The sequence below is a fragment of the Bombina bombina genome, chromosome 4 (genome assembly GCF_027579735.1).
Source record: "Bombina bombina isolate aBomBom1 chromosome 4, aBomBom1.pri, whole genome shotgun sequence".
NCBI classification, from domain to species: domain Eukaryota; kingdom Metazoa; phylum Chordata; class Amphibia; order Anura; family Bombinatoridae; genus Bombina; species Bombina bombina.
The window spans coordinates 753,835,756-753,861,339 of NC_069502.1; the positions used below are offsets into that span (position 1 = coordinate 753,835,756).

Here is a 25,584-nt window from a genome sequence, read left to right on the forward strand (position 1 = left end):
TCTATAGGAAAGTCATACACCATGATTGGGAAAGATGACTCTATGCAGAATCTGGGCATCATTCCTTGTGCTATTTCATGGCTGTTTAAGCTGATTAATGAACGGAAGGAGAAGACAGGAGCCCGGTTCTCAGTCAGAGTGTCAGCGGTCGAAGTGTGGGGAAAAGAGGAAAACCTGAGAGATTTGCTGTCAGAAGTGGCTACAGGCAGTCTCCAAGACGGCCAATCCCCTGGGGTTTATCTGTGCGAAGATCCAATATGTGGCATGCAGGTAATGAGAAGCTTCTCCAAAGAACATGGCTGTCATTCAAATGTTAACGTCACAAGCTACACTGATAGAAAGTCATGGACTTTTATATCTCAGTCAGTAAAGTTTCAGTGTTTCAGCACAGTGCATCCTAAATTTAAAGGAACATGAAACCCCCAAAAAAATCTTTCATGATTAAGATAAACAATACAATTTTAAACAACATTTCAATTTACTTCTATTATCTATATATTATATTGCTTCATTCTTTAGATATCCTTTGTTGAAGAAATAGCAATGCACATGGGTGAGCCAATCACACAAGGCATCTATGTGCAGCCTCCAATCAGCAGCTACTAAGCCTATCTAGATATGCTTTTCAACAAAGGATATCAAGAGAATGGAGCAAATTAGATAATAGAAGCAAATTGGATTGTATTCTCTATTTGAATCATGAAATCCTTTTTTTTGGGTTTCATGTCCCTTTAATTTGATGTAACAAGCATAAAACTTCAGCAATGTTATTCTAACAGTATAAGAAGTAAAAAAAAAATCCTTAGTGTTTGTGCAAAAAGAAATCACTCATTCTTACCGAAACCAGAAAAATCTACAATTACTACCTTGTAATTGTAGGCAGCAGATGGTAGGCAGACACTTGTTAAAAGGACAGTCTAGACCCAATACATAATTTTGATTACTTATTGTTACATACAAGACAAGATAAGACAATTATAGGCAAGGATCAGTTTCTGGATATCTAAAATGGTTCAAATCTCTATTTCCCGTACTGAGCGTCAAATTTGATATCTAGACTGGGATGTATAACAAAAATTAAAGACTTGGGGGCCCAATGATCTAAACTTTGCCAGATCAGATGTGTTTTTTTTCGCCGACCCTTGCAAGGGGTGCTCTGGAGGAATTATTGTAAAAAAGGGGCAGTTCCTGCAGGTACCGAGATGTACAGATTTACAGATTTAAATACAGATTTAAAAAAAGATCCAGTAATCAGACAAAGACTAACAAGGGTTCCTCACAATAAAGCCGTAAAAGCAAACCCACAGTAACACTTAAAATGATGGTACATTTAAGACTTTATGAATGTTGCAATGAAAAATATATTAGTGTACAACAAAACCCCATAATTATTATTTTAAAAAGTGTATATATATTTTATAATAAAAGATTTATAATCCTATGTGGTATCTTCTGTTCCTTTGCCCCCCTTCATTTCCTCTTTTGGCAGGGCTGTGACATAGAAAGCAGTACCACCCACTCTCTACATAGGGTTCCTAAGGGCTGGACTTCTAGAGTGTCATATGACACACACACTGATTGGATATTCGTTAGAATTGTCTTTAAAAAAAAAAAAAAAAAAAGTTCATCCCAGTGGCCGGCATAATATTGTATTAGAAGCATAGCATTGTAATAGGAGCATATATACTTTTTCATGGCAAAGATTACATATATGGCATTTAATTAGCTAATGTTTACCATCACTTTAATGCACACATGCAGAACATACTTCCTGCAACAGAAATTATGGAAATGTGTTGGTGTGGTGCCTTCAATGAAATAAATGCATGAAAAGTGACCCAGAAGTCACGTCTTATATGCTGATTGCCAACAGAAAACAGATAGCACAGTCCTACGCTAACATAAAATATTCAATAGTTTGTCCAGTAAAAGCAAACAAAATCTTCACCTTTTAAAAGTTATTTTATCCTATACGAACACACACAAAATAATTTCACCTTCTATGCATGTTGTAAAAGAAAAAGACAAAGGTTTAAAGGAGAATTAAGCACCTAGAGATTGTATTATAAATAAAGTTTAATTATGCATAGTAAAATACCTTTGCAATATACTTTCCTTATTTATTTTGTCACCTTTTCCTGTAATTTACCCTGAAAATGGTAGGATTTCCAATTCCTGTAAGAACTGTATGTATAGACTTGAGAATAAGCAGTTACACACAGTCAATTAGCTGCACCTCTAGTCACTTGTTTGACCTCAGCAGATACAATTAGGTTACAACAAGGGGGCACCCTTTATTTTGCGGCCCTTTATGAGCATCAGAAGTAGCGTGCATATTACAAGTTGAAAGTAAGCACGTTCCCTCAAGCACATTTTAACTTATCTCCGAAGGTAACAAATTTTACACCGACAGCCTGGGTAAGCTTTGCCATTGCTTTATACATGCGGAGAAACCATTGAAAGTTTCGTATTCTGGGAAAGGAGTCACGGACTCTATATACTTAAGTGTGCAGACTTTTTCACTAAAAAAGTAATCTTCTTTTATACAGCTAAACTTCTACCCTAATCCTCTATTACAGTTTTATTTCCACCCCAATCCTCCATTACAAGGTGGAACATTTGCTGAACATTTAACCGGATTTCAATTGAATTTGTTTGTTATGTATAGCTTTTTTTCGCTGGAGGATAATCATTATTAGTAATACTGGTCCATGTTATATCATATCCTTGTTTGCATTAGTAATTTTAATATTCTTATATAGGTGATTTTAGCTAAGGTTTATTTATTGTAACCACCGGTGGTTTTATTTTTTTTAAACAATATTTGTATTTGTACTATCTGGATTAAATAATACTCTTTCTAACAACATCTTGCCAGCTCTATTCACATTTTCTTACCTTGGAGGTCCAGCACTCCTCCTCAATACAGTTTTATACTCACACATTTGCATTTGAATATAGTACATTTTAGTATATGTATTTACAGACATATTTACAAATATAAACACATAATTACACATGTATACATATATAGACACATATATAAGTGCATTGTAAAACGATATTTCTGCAATATTCTTATTTAATAAAGTGTTTAACTGTGTATGTACTGTTAAATAAGAATACTGTTAATACAGTGTTAGATTAGGGCAGTTACTAGGTAAGTGGAATTAATTTGTTACTGAGTAGGGTGGTAGGCTTCACTTAACAAAAATGTCTTAAGGGAGCGTTTCAAAAAAGGCAGATTAGGGAAAAGTCTGACAGCACGAGGGGGAGCGTTCCAGAGAGTAGATGCCACACGAAAAAAGTCGTGCAGTCTAGCATGGGAAGAGGTGATAATCGAAGAGGCAATTAGTCATTGTTTGATCTTAGTGGGTGGGCAGGAGTATATTTGTTAATTAGTGAGGATCGTTAGTGGGAAGCAGCGTTGGTAAGGGCTTTGTAGGTCAGTGTGAGAAGTTTTAATTTAATTCTGCTGTGAATTTCTTAGTTTTACATTTCTTCAAAATAAGAACTGAAGTTGCAGTTTGTCGTATATTCACTAAATATTCAAAGAAATCTGTATTGTGGAAAAAACTCCAATTCCTTTCCAACTATGTAGATGATTCCGTAAAGTAGCTGACTACATTTTAGTGAATCACCTAAATAAGATACCTAAGGAATTGTAGAAATTATTCTCACATAAGTTTACTGTGTCTTTAGCTGCAGAATCAGAGTGAGTTGCGGGCGCCTACTGCTGAGAAAGCGGCCTTCTTCCTGGATGCAGCCATTGCCTCAAGAAAAAGCAGTCAACGGGATTGTGATGAAGACGATCACAGGAACTCACACATGTTGTTTACGTTGCACATCTATCAGTACCGTATGGAGAAGAGCGGGAAAGGAGGAAGTGAGTATTTCTTCAAGGAAGTTCTTAACCTTATCATGGGATTTTATAAAATATGTTATAAACACAAGGTCCACAGCAGACCCCTAATAAGAAAATAGAGTTTAGCATGACCTTCGTTTTCTCTATTTCCTTTTATGTTTGTCCAAGTTGTGTTATTTATGTACCAGATAAGCCCAGTATATATTTTATTCAGTAAATATTAACTCTACATTGGGGAAAAAACAAGGGTTCATTGACATGAGGATGATAGACTAGCATCTTACATCCTCTGGCATTCATTAAGATACATATCTCATACATCATTCTCCCATATGACTAATTTTATAGGTATGTGTCTGTATATGTTTGTGTGTTTATATATATTTTTTTTATATTTATCATTATACGTGGGCAGGAGCTGTCAATCTTCCCAGTTGGAGACCGGGATATTTAAAAGTACAACCTCTTAGGTAGAGAATTTAAACACACAAGCAAAACCTCTATTTTCTATCATATATATATATATATGCTGTCCTGGGATTGGTCTGAATCACTGTTCTAACCATAGCTAAGCATAAAAGCTGTGTAATGCAGCAGTGCTATGGCGTAAAGGGAAGTCTGCCTTAAAAAGCAGGCTAAAAGTAAAAAGGTGAGTCATTGTGAACCTCATTTGCATATCTTACCCATATTCCTTTGCTGCATTGGAAACAGTGTAGTCAGAGAGTTAGTGACTGCTCATATATGCCTCTTGTCATTGGCTCACCCCATGCGTTTAGTTCCCAGTAGTGCATTGCAGCTCCTTCAACAAAGGATATCAAGAGAATGAAGCACGTTTGATACTAGAAGTCAATTTAAAAAAAAAATACACGCGATCTCTAAATTATGAATAAAAAAAAAATCATGTCCTTATAATAATAAAATGTTTTTTTTTTTTTTTTTTTTTTAAACACAGAAACCATGCAGATAAGATTGTTCACTTTCCTCAGCTGTTTGAAATGGCCTGGTTGCTCTTTATAAGATTAGAGAAATAAGGTTTAGCATCTTCTTGTTAAAATATGGTCTATGCATATAAGTAAAGCCAAGTAATAAGGAAAACCACTAGAAAATGACCTATTTATTGCATTAAACAGAATGGTCATTTCCCTCTGTACAAATGATGTTTCAACTGCCTCTCAAGTAATTATGGAAACAAGTACAGTATGTGCATTTCTGTATTATTTCCAACTGTGGTCTAAGTCTAACTATGTCATTTTTATACAGTTATTATGCAGAATCAGTACAAAGGATTGTTTCTTTTTCACCTCTTCAACCCAAGGACTATTTCTTGTGTACTTTTAAATTAGACATAACTAAACTGCAGCCCTGCACTCTGCTCTAAGAGTCTATGAAATCCCATCTGCATATTACAGTCAACCTAAAAACTGCAGAAAACCAAAAATAAATACATTAAAAACACACACATACACACACATATACATATATATATATATATATATATATATATATATATATATATATATATATATATATATATATATAAATATATATATATATATATATATAAATAGATAGATAGATAGATAGATAGATAGATAGATAGATAGATAGATAGATAAATAGCAGTAGGATAAATAAGCACTCACTGGTCTTCAGCCGTCTGAAAACATATATACCTATACACACACACATATGTGTGTGTGTGTGTATGTATATATATATATATATATATATATATATATATATATATATATATATATATATATATATATATATATATATATATATATATATATATATATATATATACATATACACACACACCGGTATATATATATATATTTTTTTTTTTTAAATTTATAAATATATATATACTCCAAAGAATTAACTTGCATTGGTTTCTTCAATAAGGATGTTACCACTTTATTCACATATTGTGGTACACTTCACACCCAAAAACATGGGAGTGAAGTGTACCACAATATGTGAATAAAGTGGTAACATCCTTATTGAAGAAACCGGGTGCAAGTTATTTCTTTGGAGTGTGTTTGGAGACTCTGCACCGGCCATCGTTACCTTACAGGGAGTGCTAAGGTTGTGTAAGATATATATATATATATAGAATTTGCGGCAGGATAAGGAGAGTAGAAAAGTTTGTTTACATTTTTTTGTTTCTAATAATAGTTGTAAGAGCTGACCTTAAAGGGACAGTCAAGTCCAAAAAAACTTCCATGATTCAAATAGGGCATGTAATTTTAAACAACTTTCCAATTTACTTTTATCACCTATTTTGCTTTGTTCTCTTGGTATTCTTAGTTGAAAGCTAAACCTAGGAAGTTCATATGCTAATTTATTAGACCATGAAGGCGTCTCTAATCTGAATGCATTTTGACAGTTTTTCACCACTAGAGAGAGTTAGTTCATGTGTTTCATATAGATAACATTGAGCTCATGCACGCAAATTTACCGAGGAGTGAGCACAGATTGGCTAAAATGCAAGACTGACAAAATAACTGAAATAAGGGGGCAGTCTGCAGAGGTTTAGATACAAGGTAATTACTGAGGTAAAACATGTATTATTATAACTGTGTTGGTTATGCAAAACTGGGGAATGGGTAATTAAGGGATTATCTATCTTTTAAAACAACAAAAATTCTGGTGTTGACTGTCCCTTTAAGCCTTTGGCTCTAATTGCATTTTTTTTGTAGCTCTCTATACTGGAAAAGGGGTTAAAAGGTCACAGAACTGTTAAATTATACTTAGATAATTAATTCCAATAAATTTGTTTAAAGGGACTGTCAAGTCCAAAAAAATCTTTCATGATTTAAATAGGGAATGTAATTTTAAAGGGACAGTCTAGGCCAAAATAAACTTTCATGATTCAGATAGAGCATGTAATTTTAAACAATTTTCCAATTTACTTTTATCACCAATTTTGCTTTGTTCTCTTGGTATTTTTAGTTGAAAGCTTAACCTAGGAGGTTCATATGCTAATTTCTTAGACATTGAAGCCCACCTCTTTCAGATTGCATTTTAACAGTTTTTCACCACTAGAGGGTGTTAGTTCATGTATTTCATATAGATAACACTGTGCTCGTGCACGAGAAGTTATCTGGGAGCAGGCACTGATTGGCTAGACTGCAAATCTGTCAAAAGAACTGAAAAAAGGGGCAGTTTGCAGAGGCTTAGATACAAGATAATCACAGAGGTTAAAAGTATATTATTATAACTGTGTTGGTTATGCAAAACTGGGGAATGGGTAATAAAGGGATTATCTATCTTTTAAAATAATACAAATTCTGGTGTAGACTGTCCCTTTAAACAACTTCCCAATTTACTTTTGTCACCAATTTTGCTTTGTTCTCTTGGTATTCTTAGTTGAAAGCTAAACCTAGGAGGTTCATATGCAAATTTCTTAGACCTTGAAGACTGCCTCTAATCTGAATGCATTTTGACCACTAGAGGGCATTAGTTCATGTGTTTCATATAGATAACATTGAGCTCATGCACATAAAGTGACCTAGGAGTGAGCACTGATTGGCTAAAATGCAAGTCTGTAAAAGGAACTGAAATAAGGGGACAGTCAGCAGAAGCTTAGATACAAGGTAATTATAGAGGTAAAACGTGTATTATTATAACTGGGTTGGTTATGCAAAACTGGGGAATGGGTAATAAAGGGATTATCTTTCTTTTTAAACAACAACAATTCTGGTGTTGACTGTCCCTTTAATACCTGCCTGTGTTGGATACAAAATAATTTCCATCAATACAGGTGTCCAGTATTCAACTGGACAGTCCAGTTTTTCACCAGGCTGTCCAGTAAAATCTATACCAAAATACTAAACATTTAAATGTCCAGTTTTTTCTTTTCTATAAATGCTTCCTAAGCCTCTATGCAGAAATCTGGCCCAGAAAGAAGTAACTCTGTGCATGTAATGCTTTTTTATGTGACTGGCAGCCAGGGAGGGGGCTAAACACTGCTGTGTGTGTGTGTTATGTAGAGCCACTTGGGTGAAATCTATGCTCTATGGTTTTTATTGTTAAAAACAGGAAAATATTGATCTGTGTGTGGTGCTGGCAGTCAAGGGGTAAAATCACTGCTGTGTGTTTTACTGGCAGACAAAGCGGTAAAATCATACATTTGTCTGTTACTGGTATCCAAGGGGATATAATCACTCCTCAGTTGTGAAAAATGTATATGGTTTGGGACAAGTGTGACCGTACTTTGCGTGGGATTATTGTGAGTCCTCACCTACAACTCATACAGAGTCACCTGCAAGCCATTCAGTATTTTTGTGGAGAGAAGCTGGCAACCCTATCAATATATTGTGACCCTACTTGGAGTGGTAAACCATTTTAAAATAAAATAGAGAGCTCACATTTTGACACTTTATGTTTTAAATGTACAAGAGTAAGAAAGCTGTTACTGTGTCTGGGTAAGATTATATTTTTGTCACTGAAAATAGCAGCTGAACCAATAATTACTGGCTCCCTACTAGCAGTGGCTCTCCCGTTTGTCATCATAGCATCCTTAAAGGGAAATGAAACCCAATATTTTTCTTTTGTGATTCAGAAAGAGCATGCATTTTTTAATAACTTTCAAATGTATTTCTATTATCTAATTGGTTTCATTTTCTTTGTATCCTTTGTTGAAAAGTATACCTAGGTAGGCTTAGAAGTTGCTGATTGGTTGCTAAACATATATGCCTTTTCTCATTGGCTTTCAGCTTGCTCCCAGTAATGCATTGTTGCTCCTTCAAAAAAGGGTACCAAGAGAATGAAGCAAATTATATAAAAGAAGTCAATTGGAAAGTTGTTTAAAATTGTATGAGCTATCTGATTAAAGAAAGGTATAAACTTTGTGATTTATGTCACTTTAAAAGGACAGTCTACACCTCAGTCATCTTAAAGTCTTGCCTTCGAATAAGCTGCAAATAGTCACCTGCACCCTTTCTATATCATGCAGCAGCAACAGTAAAAAAGTTATTTTAAAATGAATATTGTTTTTGGCCAGTTTGAAATGGTGGCCAAGCTCCACCCACTGATAACATCACGATCTGGGTTGCATCTATGCACTCTGCTGAATAGCATTGACAGTCTGTTGAATCAAACTAGTGAGCCTTTTGTGATTGGACGCCGTATGCAGTGCATATCATGATGTTATCAGTGGGTGGAGCTTGGCAGCCATTTCAAAGTGGCCAGAAACAATATTAATTTCAAAATATCTGTTTTGCTATTCCTGCTGCATGATATAGAAAGGGGTGCAGGAGGCAATTTACAGCTTAATCTAAGGTAAGACTTAATATTACTAAGGTGTAAACTGTCCCTTTAACATCACAATTGTCAGTTTCTATTAAATTGCAACCTAGTTCCTATTTTACATATTCAGTGTTCCACACAGAGCAATATGCAAGGTGAAGGAGGAAGAATGAGGGTTAAGTAATAAAAATAAATACATAACAATAGAAATAGCTAGAAAAAGCTAGGATCCTGACTTGTGGCCAAGATATTTTCATAGCTTTATGTCCAAAGTTTTACACAACCTACATTTTCCAGTCTTAACCCACCACCTACTTGTATCATCATAGATTTGTAAGCCATTAAAATCCTGGTGCTAATAAATTAACTACAGCCCTATATTGACAGCTTCAAAATAATATTGGCTACTTGTACTTTCTAGACAACTTGCAAAGTTGATTTACCAACTTAATTACAATACAGTTAGTGTTAATTGCAATCTGCTGGCAAACAACCACAAACCCTTTTTAATGCTTTAACTCAAAGGTTCTGTAAAGATTTTATTACCAGCTGGGTGGTCTGTAAACAAGGTGTAAACAGTCTGGGCACGGTTTGGGTAGTCGGGGGGGGGGGGGGGGGTGACATGATCACAGTGCACTGTTTATGCAAAAAAGCTGCCAACTCTGATATATTTAAGGGACAGTAAAGTCAAAACTAAACTTTCATGATTCAGATAGAGCATGAGATTTTAAACAACTCTACTGTAATTAGCAGTCCTTTAAAGGGACATTAAACACTAATTACATGCTAGATAGAATGATGCATTCAAAGAAAAGATTAGTCCATGACTAACATGTAGATGTATTTTTTAAAGTTTCATTAGTTGTTTGATTAATGACAAAATAAGTGTAAAGTTTTAGTGTCTATAAAACACTGGGAGCTGCCATGTTGTAACTTGTGTTACCTTCTCTGCTGTGGCCAATTAGGGACAGTTATACATAGGTCATTAGAGTGTGCAGCCAATGGTTGTGCTGGATTTAACAGTGTTCTGCACTTCAAATTCTAACAGGAACTGAAAAGCTCACAATTTCAGAATGGAATTACAGGCAAATAGGAAAAAATAAATAATGAAAGTATATTGCAGAGCTGTTTTATATATACAATGTATCATTTTATATTACCATCTCAAAGTGTTTAATGTCCCTTTAAGACTGCAATTAAGCGTGGAGGTTTAAATATATTAAAGGGATATAAAAGTGCAAAAAGAAAAGCCTCTAATCTGTTATAGGTTTTTTTCATAACTCTCAAATGTTACGGGTTGGGAGGTCTGACCTGTTTCCTGCTGTTAGCATCCCAGTTTTATGGGACCGCCACAGCTTTGCGCAGGATACACCCTTTTTGCCCATGGCCCTCTCAGCCACTCCCAGTATCTGCCCTGTCACACCCATGGCCCTGCCCACAAAAATAAAGTGGATTACTGCCCACAAGCTTTTAACCTTTGCATTCCGGAAAGGCCCTGGGAAATGTTGTGAGCTGTTTTATTATTGCACTATAGCTTGCATTTAACAATGTGTTTTACCCCTGCATGTCTCTTCAATTTATAGATGCTGTGTCTGCGGGGGAGTGTGATGGGGCCCACTAGTGACATTTTGATCTACTTATTTGTGTATTGTGCAATAAATGCTGAGGCCATATCATCATAGCTGGCTGCAAGGAAATAAGGAAATCAAACAAAAAAATCTGCTAGTAAATTCTTTAAGGACCAATTAACACAGTAGAATTGCATAATTAACAAGTGCATAATAAAAAGACAAAGCAATAACGCTTACTCTGAATTTCAAATAAGCAGTAGATTTTTTTCCCGACAAATTTATTTTTTCTCTCATTTTCCGACCCCCTGTATCATGTGACAGCCACCAGCCAATCCCAAACTAGTATACATATACCCTTTGAGCTTGTGCACGTGCTCAGTAGGATCTTGTTCCCCAGAAAGTATGTATATAAAAAGACTGAGCAAAATTTGATAATGGAAGTAAATTGGAAAGTGTCTTAAAACTGCTGCTCTATCTGAATCATAAAAGTTTGTTTGGACATAAGTGTCCCTTTAAAGGACCATTAAGATCATTAGACTTATATAACCAACAAATGCATAGAAACAAAGATAATGCAATACTTTGAGTTTGAAAAGGGGTGGTAGATTTTTTATTGACAAATGTTAACATTTGCTTTCATTTTACTGTCCCCTATACCATGTGATATCCATTAGCAAATCACTCATGCATACATGTATATATGAACTTTTGCACAAGAGGTGGTGCTTCAGAAAGTATACACATAAAAGATTGTGAACAGTTTGATTACATCAATAAATTATTTTTTTAATTTCATACTCTATCTGAATCATGAAAGTTTAATTTGAACGTTCATGTCAATTTAAAAGATCTATTGGTAGACCAGATCTAATTTTTAGGCACATTTATACCTGATCTGATAATCTATCGCAATCACATCTATAAAAATAATGACACCATGTTTATATCTACAGCATGATACACATCATTATTTACACTATTAGTTCTACAATGAAGTACATTTAAAAATATACATCCATGGGCAATCAGTGATAGATAGGTAACCAAAGGCAAACCTGTATATACATTAATTCCCACAATGCAGTTAGCCACACGTGTTGGTGAAAGCAAACCAATTTAAACAATTATGTTTAGACATTTATCATGTCAAGTAATTAGGTGTAATAGGGAGTTTTCCCATTGAGGTAATGGATATAGACAATTTATGCAGAGCTCTCCAGTTACTGTCAGGCAAATATAAGCATTTATATTTAATATGGTTTCTAAAACCTTTTTTGACTTTAGTTGCTTTTATAACATTTGATTATTTCATCCATTTCTTTACACAGAGAGATTCCACAATTAGGGATAGGAATGAATGTTGCATCGAGGGGTTTTGCATATATGTCTTAAGATAAAGACATTTTGTGACATTAAAAGCTAACAATTTGCATCAGTCATTGACAGCAATGCCAGGGGGCAGACAGCAGGCAGCTCTCATTGGCTGCCGCTGCAACTCAAAGGCTGTCTGTTTTGCTGTCAATACTCTAACTGAGGCCAGGTTAATAAATTATAAAGATGCATTAAAAATGTATACCTTAGTATTCGCTTTTGTTGTACAGTGAAACATCAGGGGACTTGTAATAAACTCTACAGTGTATCATCAATATTTTTCTATTTATTTTGTTGCTAATGCAGTTTTAAGGTTGTTAAACATCTCTTTCTTTTATCAAGAAAATGTGTCCCACACTTCCTAGAAAGGACAAAAAGTAAAATCTGTAACCTAGGTCTTCAAAATGCCACAAATTGCCTAAACCAATTATTTGATTTGCAGCATTCGTAGGTAACAGAATTTGATTCTTGGTCTCTCTCTAGGGGGTGTGGGACAAAACACCATTTTTACTCAAAAGCAAGGGGTATTTTTTAATTTGCTTTTAAGCACCAACAGAATTTAGTGTTAAAGTAAATATTATGAGACAGATTACAAGTGGAGCACTAATTGCACTAGAAGTAAGCTTTTTGCGCTTGTCGGGTTGCGCACGTATTATAAACGGGTTTCGCTCACAAGCTAACCCGACAGCGTAAAAAGCTGAAGTTAGAATATTGCAAGCACATTCATGTATTCCCCCATAGAAGTCAATGGAGAGACAAAAAGTGGACACCCCACTCTTGCACAAACCAGACATAAAAATATGAATATTTCACATTCCAATGTTCTTCGCATAAAAGAATATGTTTTATTTATTCAGAAATAAACATTTAAATATTTATATATATATATATATATATATATATATATATATATATAATGTTTTTGTTGTATAATATATATATATATATATATATATATATACACACACACGATTATTTATAGGTATAGATATATACATATATATATATATATATATGTATATATATATATATAATTATCTATTTAGAAATACATAAAACATATTCTACTGTGTGCAAAGCATGAATGACAAATATCTACAATAAATACATAGTTAAAACCTTTGTCAAATATGAATAGTGCATGTTTTCATTTACTTAACTGCAAAGGGCTCCAATGTACTTATATACTGTATATGCGTACATATGTATTTATGTGTTTATATGTGTATATATGTCTGTAAATACATATGTATTTTGTTCAACTTTTTAGTTTTGTGAAACAGCCAGAGCTCTGAAGTCGCAGTAATCATTCTAGCATAAATCACGTTAACTTTCAACTTGTAATACCAGTGGTAAGCCCACCGAGAGCGCAAACACCCGCGATAAACCCCCTATCACTCACATGCAAACATTAGCGCTGCACTCGTAAACTGGCCATATATTGCTATGTAGGTGTCTCTCCTTCACTAAAGAATCATGCATAGCTAGATAAACAGCTGTCAAGCTAACATTTGCTTTTATAAAATTGTTTGAGGCACCTCACAGTATTGACGGGACTTAAATGTTTGCTCTCCACTCAAAATCTGGCCCTATGCATATTATATTCTTACCAACAAATTGTTATGCATATGACATTGTTTTTATTAAATGGATGGAAAACAAAAAAAAAAGTAATCAAATTTTAACGGAACAGTAAAGTCAAAATTCAGCTTACATGGATTGGATTGGAGCATGACATTTTAAACATCTTTCCAATTTACTTTTTACCCTCTACGCTATTTGCGCAACATAAACTGTGATCAGCATCACTGTTTATGTTGCGCAAATAGCGTAGAGGGTCGAGCATGCGCATTTCAAATTATAGGCAGAGTTCCAAGCACGGGAGCGTGCAGCAATTCATTTACATGGGGCGCATGGTGAGGCTACGATTGGCTACAACAGCTGCCAGTCAAGTAAGCCAAATGAAAATCGTAGTGAGAGGCTGCATTAGATGAGCTAATATAGAGTGAATAAAATTCTGATTAATTAAAGTACAGCTGACTTTTGTGCTAAACAAGAATATTGATATGCTATTTAGGAGAAGACCTTTTATAATATGTGAAACGGTTTGGGTGAATTTACCATCACTTTAAAGAGTAATCCTAGGTCAGCTTAGGAGCGTGTGTGTGTCTTTTGCCATATGGCAGCAGTGTTTGCAACATTGTTTATAGCAATGTTATACATGGGGGTCAATTTATCAAGCTCCAGACCGCAGCTCCATATCCTGTCCACCTGCTCTGAGGTAGCGGACAGAAATCAACCCGATCGAAAACGATCGGGTTGATTGAAACCCCCTGCTAGCAGCCAATTAGCCATGAATCTGCAGGGGGCGGCATTCCACCAGCAGTTCACAAGAACTGCTGGTGCAATGATAAATTCAGACAGCGTATGCTGTCGGCATCTATCAATGTGCGGCGGACATGATACGCTACATCGTATCATGTCTGTCCGCACAATAATAAATAGACCCCATAGTTGCAAACTATGTATAACATTGCTAAGATAACACAGTGCTAAGATAACACAGTCTATATGGTCCAGATGTAGTCAATATTAAAAACTCTCCCAACGAAAACACTCCAAAAATAATTCCCTTTATAAAACAAATGATACTACTGAGAATGTGCTAAAAAATCAACAGATTCTATATAAATACCATCTACAAATTTATTATAAAATTATTTAAACAATGATTTAACCACCTGTGGTTTTCCTAATGAAACATACAAATAATCATAAAAGTTCCATAAAAAAAATCATAGCACTGTTATAATTTATAGAAGCATCTTATAATTGATATAAATTGTCTGCTTAATGAGGGCCGTTAATGGCAAGTTTCAAAGTCTAAACACTAACATTCAACAGTTCACAGCTCTTAATCGCCACACTCCTGTGTTACAGAGATCAGAAGTAAATCGCCCTTAGAGAGACCTCTCCTTTCCACACGTTTATATAACGGTTAAATAACCCCACCAGGGCTTGATCACCTTGTATACTTCTGTATGTGATCTCAGGAGCAGAGCTTTCTCACAAAGGTGGTTATGGGAGATACACTGTTCCAATCCGCCACTTTTTTACAAACCACAAACACAGGGTTAGCTTCCCAGTCATAACATGAGTGTTCATATAACTAGAATCATTAGGGGTGATTCAAAATTGCTGTGGTAATACATTAATTGATTGTTGCATAGTACGATCAAAACATCAACGTGTATCAGCCCTCACTGAGCCTTTATTATGATGTTTCATGAATCCAAGAGGGTGTTTAATATATCCTGCCCCTTTCCTTAACCATTTCATTACTTAAATGGGCAGTAACAGAATTTAAAAAGGTGCAATAATATCTTACATTAAAATAAAAGTTCATTAAAATAAAATATTAGTCATCTTATAAGATTCATTGTTTAAGAAATTACACAGAACTCTAAAAGATCCATAGAGACTATTAGACCATTAGATTTAGATCAGAGTCCACATATAAACCTATTGGCTGTAGCGTTTTAAGCCTAAATATTAATTCTGCATCTGCCCGTAAAACAGTTTATTTGCATAATTGCCTCCTCTCCAACCAGGTTGCACTTAAAAATTTATGTTTAATGTTCAGAAGGTGTTCCCTAACTCTATCACATAGTGGCCTGGAGGTCTGACATTAATATTGCTTCTTACATGGGCATTGAATTAGTAGTCATAATAGAACCTTCATGATTCAGATAGGGCATGCAATTTTAAACAACTTTCCAATTTCATTTTATAATCAAATTTGATTTATTCTCTTGGTATTCTTTGTTGGAAGCTAAACCTATGTAGGCTCATATGCTAATTTCTAAGCCCTTGAATGCTGCCTCTTATCAGTGCATTTTGACATTTTTTAGACAGTGCTAGTTCATGTGTGCCATACAGATAACATTGTGCTCACTCGTGGAGTTACTTAGGAGTCAGCACTGATTGGCTAAAATGCAAGTCTGTCTGCAGAGGCTTAGATACAAGGTAATCACAGAGGTAAAAAGTATATTAATATAACTATGTTGGTTAAGCAAAACTGGTAATGGGAAATAAAGATATTATCTATCTTTTTAAACAATAACAGTTCTGGAATAGACTGTCCCTTTAACTGTCTTCCATGCAAATCCACTTCTTGCTTATTTTCTCTTTTAAATTCACTTAGAGCCAAAATGTTTTTTAAGTTTCTACCCCTTTTGAAAATGACCTTAAGACGCATTGTCAACTTGTCCCCTAACACTGGGTCTTTCTGATGATATGCCAGTGTTTGTTAATAATGTTTTTGATCTGTCTATGATTTATACTTAAATCAGTGATAAAAGGAGCTTCCAATTTTGATCATTATCTTCAAAACTTTCTCTCTTTTGATACACTAACAAATTCTTCTTTTCTTGTTTCTCAACAAAATTCCTAGCAGTTCTTATACATTCAGCCTTATATCCTCTTTCTTAAAATTTGGTTTCCAATACATCAGCTTGTAAATTAAAATCTTCTAATTCTGAAAAGTTTTACTGACCTTTAGGTATATTCTCTACCCAGTTCTGCAAATAGCAACTACTCTAGTTGATGTAGTTTGTATCTACCTTTTTGAAGAAGGTCTTATCTGTAATCTCTTATTCTTTATCCAAATAATAAATTCTGTTTTTGCTAAACTTGTATTTAAAACTCTGTCCCATTGTATTGCTATTAAGATCTTCCATAAATAATGACAAAAATTCTAAATCTCCTTTACACACTAAGGAAGTATCACCTATAAAAAGACTCTAGAGCACCAAGTTCGGTATCCATGGGCTTTCACAAAAAAAAAACTATGTCCCCAATATCCCATGAAAAAATTTGCTTAATTTGGAGCAAACGTGGTGCCCGTCGCCGTTCAAAGAATCTGCAAAAATATATAATAACAATTTGACTTTCTAACATAAAGATATCTTCTTTTATATAAAAGTTTACTGATTTATACCTAAACTGTGCTGAATATTGGTATATAGGGAATTGACAGGTTACTAAAACGCAATTCTCTTCCCAATTCAACTTCTCAATTATGTTTAAAAATTGAGTAGAATCCCTCAGATAGGATAATAACAAAACCACATATTAGTCTTGGTAGTAAATAATATATTCAGATACATTTGATGTCAAATATCTGATTTCTGAGATTATAGGACAGCCTGGCAATTTTACAAGGGATTTGTGGATGTTCAGGAGAAAAAAAACAACTGAGATTGTTGGCAATTTAACATTCAAGAATTCAAATTCCTTATTATTTTAGATCCCTATTTGTTTTGCATTTAATAATAATTTATCAAATTTGTTCCTTTTATTTCCAATAGGATTTGGTTTTAATTTATTATACGTAATTTAATCTCCCAACAATCTATACAATCTATACGCTTCTTCCAAATAGTCTGTTGGATTCCTTACAACCACACCTCTACCTTTATCCGTCTGTTCAATCATTATGGGCTTATTATTATTCAAATCTCTAAGGACTTCTTCCTCTTTCTAAATTAAATTATATTTTATTCTTTGAATAATATTTAGTTTTTCCACGTCCTCTTTCACCAACTCTTCAAAAAGTTCAATATTACTCCCCTGTTGCATTAGTAGAAAAAAAGGCAGATCTGGGTTTCAAATCTGTGTGTGTACAAAATTACTTTTCATAGATGTTAATATCTTTTTTTTATACTGGGTCCTTTTGAAATATTTTTTTTAAATTAATCTCCTAACAAATTGATTCATATTAACCATTGTATCAATTTTATTTATTTTTCGACTTGGTGCAATGGTTAATTCTAAACAGAATCCTCTATTGATTATCATTCAAATTTAAATTGCTTAAAGGGACAGTCTACACCAGAATTGTTATTGTTTTAAAAGATAGCTAATCCCTTATTTACCCATTCCCTAGTTTTGCATAACCAACACAGTTATATTTATATATTTTTTACCTCTGTGATTATCTTGTATCTAAGCCTCTGCAGACTGCCCCTTTATTTCAGTTCTTTTGACAGACTTGCAGTTTAGCCAATCAATGATGGCTCCCAGGTAACTTCACGTGCACGAGCACAGTGTTATCTATATGAAAAACATGAACTAACACCCTCTAGTGGTGAAAAACCTGTTAAAATGCATTCTTAAGAGGCGGCTTTCAAGGTCTAAGAAATTAGCATATGAACCTCCTAGGTTAAGCTTTCAACTAAGAATACCAAGAGAACAAAGAAAAATTGGTGATAAAAGTAAATTGGAAAATTGTTTAAAATTACATGCCCTATCTGAATCATGAAAGTTTTTTTTTTAACTAGACTGTCCCTTTAAAATTGAAGATTCCTCCCTGTGTTACTTTTCTCTTCCTATCTCTTAGCTCCTCTACCTCTTCTTGCTCTCTACTCGTTTTGCTGTTTTTATTCTCTCTAATCTTCTTTTGTCCTCTAAAAAACTCTGCAAGGTGCCTTGTTCCACAGGGCAATTTATTTAACTCAATCCCATCTTCACATTTTGAAACCTTTGTTTTATCCAATGACTCAAATCTGTTTCCAACTGGAACCCTCCATTAATTTTCTCTGTAAAATCCCCAACTCATATAACTTTGCTTCTCATTATGTCAATGAGATTCCTCTGAGAATGCAACATGTCGTTCAGAACGCCAACCACGGTTCCTATAATTTCCCTGATCACCAGACCAGTTGTTCCTTCCCCTCCTGTACTCCCTCCAATTATTATCCCATGATTCCTTCATAGGTTTTCTCCAACCACCATTAGGTGGTCTATTCATATAACCCCTTCTATGGGAACTTGAATTATAATCTATTCTACCTTCCTTATTGTGTTCATCTCTTTATTTTCTTTACCCTTTCCTCTTGTAGAAATATAATTCATATTCCCTTCTTTGGGTGGCCTTCTTCTTCTTGAACATCATAATTATTACCAGTTGCACTGTAATCCGTGCACTCTCCTTAGATCACATTTCAGCCGACCTAGGTTTACATTTCAACAAAAGATACCAAGAGAAAATAGCAAATATGATAATCAAAATAAATTGAAACGTTGTTTAAAATTGAATTTTGTATCCTAATTATGAATGCTTAGTTTTGACTTTACTGTCCCTTTAAATCCACATTAATCATCCTAGATATGTTATAGATGAATAGGAAGTGGGCGATTTAATAGGCCTAATTTAGAACGAGGTTACACGGTTGATAGAGATACAGAGGTTTGTTAAATCTGTTTCACCGAGATGTCCGTATACTTTGTGGTTTCCTCTTGTCAATTTTTTATATTTGCCCTTTTTTGTATATCTTTTCATGATTTGAAATGTTGATAACGAAAACGAATAAAAATTATTTCAATTAAATCCACAGTAATGCATTAAACCCAAGAAGTAGTATTGTTTGTTGTACAATGTTCTTTGTAAAGATCCTTTAGAGAAAAGTTCTGCAATAAATTTTCTCATGCACGTATCTTCCCCAGCATACGCAGGTAATCTGTAAGCTTGCACATATAACATTTGCGCATTTATAATGCCAACACTTTTACTCATGTGTGCATGTTTGATGGGCATGTGCATAGTTTACCTGCATATATTAAGGGAGTCTCGTGAATAAGAATATTTACCACACAATGGGCTAGATTACAAGTTGTGCATGCTATTTACCACTCCCACTCGATCAATGACTTTGCTAGAGGTTACGTTTTTGCACGCCTCAGGTAGCACCCAAGTAGAAAGTAAAAGAGTTGGACTTCATATATCATGATCACGTTAACATATATACTTTAATGGAGTGCGCAAACTGAAAAAAGCTAACACCTATACTCTAACTCGATTGTGTTTAAAACGAAGAGCACTAAATCCAACATTAATTATGCATATTTCACATTACAATGTTCTTCACATAGTAGAATATGTTCTATGTATTGTTCAATAGATATTTATATATATATATATATATATATATCTGACAAAATATATATGTGTGTATATATATATATATATATATATATATATATACATACACACATACACACACACACACAGTATATGTGATTATATATAGGTATATACAGATATATAAAGGAATATCTATTGAACAATACAATTCTAGTATGTGAAGAACATTGGAATGTAAAATATTTACAGTAAACAGTTAAACACATTCTAAAATATTAATATTGAATAAAAATGATTGTTCATATTTTCAGGTATTTGACTGTGTATATGCAGAACAGAAAGAGAAGCTGTCTGCCAGGAACGAACAGCAGCTCAATAGCTTGTTCTGTGGCCCGGTTGCCACCTGGTAGTATATATATATATATATATATATATATATATACACACATACATCTACACACACATATAAACACATACATACATGAGCCCTTTTTTGTCAAACACCTTATACCATATATCTTTGAGCACATATAACTTTTTTGTTTTAAATAATTTTTCTCAGATAGCGTTCATATGAGTGTAACTGTACTTTTAAACGTGTTTATGTTGTGTTTTAGGCAATTTTTTTAACTCACTACCCTTTAAGCAAGTTCTTCAGTAGCACTCGTGCACTATTTCCGACGCAGGCAAAAAGCCCCAAAAATATATATATATTTCTGGTGCACAAAAGTTTTTGCGCCACTTGTAATCCAGCCCAATGTGTAATAACGTGTCACAGAAGCATTTTTGCAAATAAAAGTGTATTTTTAAAGAATATGTTCCTATTCAAACTTCAAATTTGACTTTGATGTCCTTTAAAAATAGGTCACACACATAATTAGTATTTGTCAGCAAGATTGTGGGTATTTGCTCACTACCCGAGGATTAACCAGTGTACCTATTTGTCTTTTTCCCTGGCTTGCTCTAGTGTCAGGAGGACGAAGTCGATTGCATCTTATTGATTTGGGAAGCTGTGTAAAGGCACTGAGCAAAAACAGAGATGGAAGCACTGGAATGTGTCTCTCATTGTCAGCTCTGGGCAATGTTATCCTTGCACTGGTTAATGGCAGCAAACATATCCCATACAAGTAAGTGACCTTACATGGCTTTAACCTGGCAGGCCTAAGCAGCCGTTAGTCATTTCGTTTAGCAAACATCATTTACTGCTTAAAGCAATAGTCTAGTCAAAATTAAAGGAACACTGTACCCAAATTTTTTCTTTCGTGATTCAGATAGAGCATGACATTTTAAGCAACTTTCTAATTTACTCCTATTATCAAATTTTCTTCATTCTCTTGGTATCTTTATTTGAAATGCAAGAAAGTAAGTTTAGATGCCGGCCCATTTTTGGTGATCAATCTGGGTTGTTCTTGCTGATTGGTGGATAAACTTAGCCTCCAATAAAAAAGTGCTGTCCAGAGTTCTGAATAAAAAAAAGCTTAGATGTCTTCTTTTTAAAATAAAGATAGCAAGAGAACGAAGAAAAATTGATAATAGGAATAAATTAGAAATTGGCTTAAAATTGCATTCTCTATCTGAATCATGAAAGAAAAAATTTGGGTTCAGTGTCCCTTTAAACATTCATGATTCAGATAGAGCATGCAATTTTCAGCAACTTTCTAATTTAATCCTATTATCAATTATTGTTCGTTCTCTTTGTAACTTTATTTGAAAACGCAAGAATGTAAGCATAGGAGCTGGCCCATTTTTGGTTTAGCACCTGGGTAGCACTTTCTGATTGGTGTCTAAATGTAGCCACAAATCAGCAAGCGCTACCCAGGTGCTGAACCAAGAATGGGCCGGTTCAAATAAAGATACCAAGAGAACGAAGAAAAATTGATAATAGGAGTAAATTAGAAAGTTGCTTAAAATTCCATGCTCTATCTAAATCATGAAAGTTTAATTTTGACTAGACTATCCCTTTAATCTTTTATGAGACTATCTACTCCATTTTGACAGCTGTTTTTGTTTTATGGAAAACTCTAAAAATTCCTAATATCCATACTCATTTATGAAGATTAAAAAGGTTGTATTTTTGTAATTAAAAATCTTTCTTTGTATTGTTTTAAACATTTATTTTGGACAAACAATTACTACTCTGTTATTGTAATTACTGATGCTATTTGTGGTTGGATTTTTTGAGATTGACATGTATAAAACAGCGATTTAACAGAACTTATAGAAAGCTCTAGGGTAGCTGAGCATTTAAATGGGCTGAGGTCACTAACAGGGCTTCATGTTGATGCTATGCCTTGGGTAATACACATTTTTACATTTTATGAGTGCTTGGTTAATTTGAGTAGTGGGGTTTCCTTATAGGGTAGGTGTATCTACTGGGGAGCTCTTTGGGTTGGTGATACATTAGGGGTCTTTTTTAGTTGTGGGATGCTTATATAAGGGGGGGCAGTGAACAAGTAGTATTAGAGGGTTGCAGGTAGTCAGGGGTTAATACAGTAAGACCATATTATTTGTATATCTCAAGTTTGCATCGGAAAGAGGAGCAATCAATACCTTCATTTGTCACCTATGACAGTTCTTCGTACGTGGCCTGCACAACTTGTGAAAAATTAGAAGGAATCCACACCCTCAGTATATGATCAGTCCTCATTTTTCTTCATCAATGTCTTGTAGTGAGAGGCTGCAGGAGAGTATGAATTCATTAGCAAACACTTAGATCTCTCTCCTATAGACAGGCCTGGTACAGTGGTGACTAATTGTTTGCTTTAAAGTATGTAGCCTGAAGAATCGGTAGGTTTTATTCAATTTTAGAAGATTAAAGGGTAGTTAAAAATGACTGCAATTAAACTTTAAATGCTTTAATGCATAGACCTTGATTACACATTATAGTTGATTTAATTCCACTGTATAAAATAAATTTACTTTATTAAAAGCAATAATGATATAGGTAATGTTCTTCCGCTCTTATTTAAGCAGATGGTTGCACATTTAAGTGGTGTATTTATTATAAAGCAGTTTTCTCCATACCACGGCGTATTAAACATCCTTTAACAAATATCCCCTGTGTTATACGTCCAGCATAGATTGTCATTTTAACATCTGAATTTGGTAAGGAACAATAGCTTCTGCTGTAAATCAGCTGGTCAGACACACATTACTCACCTCTGAAGTCATAGCTAGACTTTATATTTACATGTTTATTATGAACTTTAAAGGGACAGTAAAGTCAGTAATTTATGAGTCAGATAGAGCATTGTTACAATTTACTTATTAAAGGAATATGAAACCTAAAATATTTATTTCACGATTCAGACAGAGCATACAAATTTCCAATTTACTTCTATTATCAAATTTGCTTCATTCTCTTGGCATTATTTGTTGAAAGAGCAGCAATGCACCTTCTCTGCTGTGGCCAATTAGGGACAGTTATAAATAGGTCACAAGGGTTTGCAGCCAATAGCTGTGTGGAATATAACAGTGTTCTGCACTTCTATTTCTAACAGGAACTGATAAGATCACAATTTCAAAATGGAATTTCAGGAAAAGGGGACAAAATAAATCATGAAAGTATATTGAAGAGGTTTTATATATATATATATATATATATGTACAAATTTATATACAAATCTATAATTTTATATTATTACCATCTCAAAATATTTAATGGCCCTTAAAGAGGTAAGCAACGGAATTGTCATAAATAGAAACTCAAGGATAATTTCTTATATTGTTTTTTTGTATTTATTGTTTTTTATACAATGGAGTTAAAGCGATTTGAATGTCTCACTATCAAAGTCTATGGATCTAGGTGTTTAAAGCACTCTGATTGGTGTGGGGAACCAGTTAAAACTAGAAAACATGCCCACAGTATGCTCCGTAGCCACATACCTGATCAAACACTCCAACATGTCCTGGTTTGTGACATTCTAAAACTGAGGTGTATGTGCATTGTTTGTCATGATATATTTTCCAACATGCAGCTATTGGGTTAAACATGCACAGCCATCTCATACCAAGCCCTTTAAATATCTTGATACATTTTATGTTAGATTAAAAAAGACACTGTAGCTCTGCTGACCATGCAAATCTATGTGTTTAACCTCTGCAAAGGGATTAAACACATAGCTAAAGTCCTATCAGGAGCCACATTACTACTGTTCCTAAGCAGATATAGCCGACGATTGGAGAGGCTGTGTGACTGCCTTTGCCGATTTTCTCAGCAATTGTGTCTGCTCTGGACCATCAGTTCTTTGTGGCTCAGAAGCATTACTTTAACTATGTACTTAACCCTCGGTTAAACACAGATTTGCATGGTCTATAGAACTAAAATTACATGTTCTAATGAATTAGAGCATGTCATGTTTGCATTATAATGACCCTTTAATATAATTTACCCTTCATACTGTACTTTAAGAAAAAAGTTCTGTTATTCCAGTATGCATTTAATTTTAAATTCCTTAGTCTCTTTTTATGATCATTATACATCAGATATTTGTTCTGTTAAGTTACTTTCACTGGAAAAAGAATTTACTGGAAAACCGTTGCAAGACACTGAAATACTACCCTTATTTGTCAAATTGTTTGCATGAGTAATGCAAATGCTTTTGTGAAGTTAATTAAGATGTATTTCTTTCGAGTAAAAGAGGGCAAAGGCAAATTTCAAATAAATCAGTGTTTTCTTTGGATCTTCATCATTCTGTACAGATTTAGCATATACTGCAAATGGACAAATACAAATGTGCTTTTTGCTTTCGCGTCCCTAAGGACTGCATAACTTACGCATTTTTTGCTTACTTACAAATTTATAATGCAACTATGTTTTCTATTATAAATGTGTCATGTAAGATAAATGCCTGCTTGAACTGCTACAACAGGCTGTATACTCAAAAGATGCATCTGTTGCTAGGCAACAACCAAGTGATAATTTACAGTAATATTTTTCCTGAATGAATTGCTTTTTTTCCATACTAAATTTTAATTAGCCTTTAGATGCAACAATAAAGAGTATCCCATAGCGTCTATTCATCAGTTAAGCAAACATGAAACTCGTTCCACAAACATTCAAACTAAATTAAGTAGGAGTTCTTTTAAGCAGGGTCTTGTATAAATTTTACTTTGGCTGATGCACTAAAAACTTTATCATATGCAGGGAAAATGTGTTAAAGGGACATGAAACCCACATTTTTTTCAGGATTTAGAAAAAAACATGCAAATTTAAACAACTTTACAATTTATGTTTATTTTTTAATTTGCTTCATTCTCTCGAAATCCTTTGTTGAAAAGCATATATAAATATGCTCAGTAGCTGCTGATTGGTGGCTGCCATAGATGCCTTGTGTGATTCACCCATGTCTATTGCTATTTCTTCAACAAACGATTCCTAAAGAATTAAGCAAATTAGATAATAGAAGTAAATTGGAATGTTGAATATTGTTTAAAATTGTATTCCCTATCTAAATCATGAAAGAAATCTTTTGGATTACATGTCCCTTTAATATGTATTGTCATTAGCATTATCAACTGGATGGGTGTAGGCACTGCACTTTAATATTTGTAAGCTAGGGGTCGATGAATCTGTTTAAAATTTAGAAGCCAGAAAG

General features: G+C 34.1%; 1 protein-coding gene across 1 annotated transcript in view; it reads left to right on the top strand.

Moving 5' to 3' along the window:
- Positions 1 to 25,584, top strand: part of KIF26B (kinesin family member 26B) — a 559,622-nt gene that overhangs the window by 475,532 nt on the left and 58,506 nt on the right. The window contains exons 8-10 of the mRNA XM_053711042.1: positions 8 to 270; positions 3,703 to 3,886; positions 20,955 to 21,114. Of these exons, the coding sequence (XP_053567017.1) occupies positions 8 to 270; positions 3,703 to 3,886; positions 20,955 to 21,114 (607 nt within the window). The remainder of the gene's footprint in view (positions 1 to 7; positions 271 to 3,702; positions 3,887 to 20,954; positions 21,115 to 25,584) is intronic.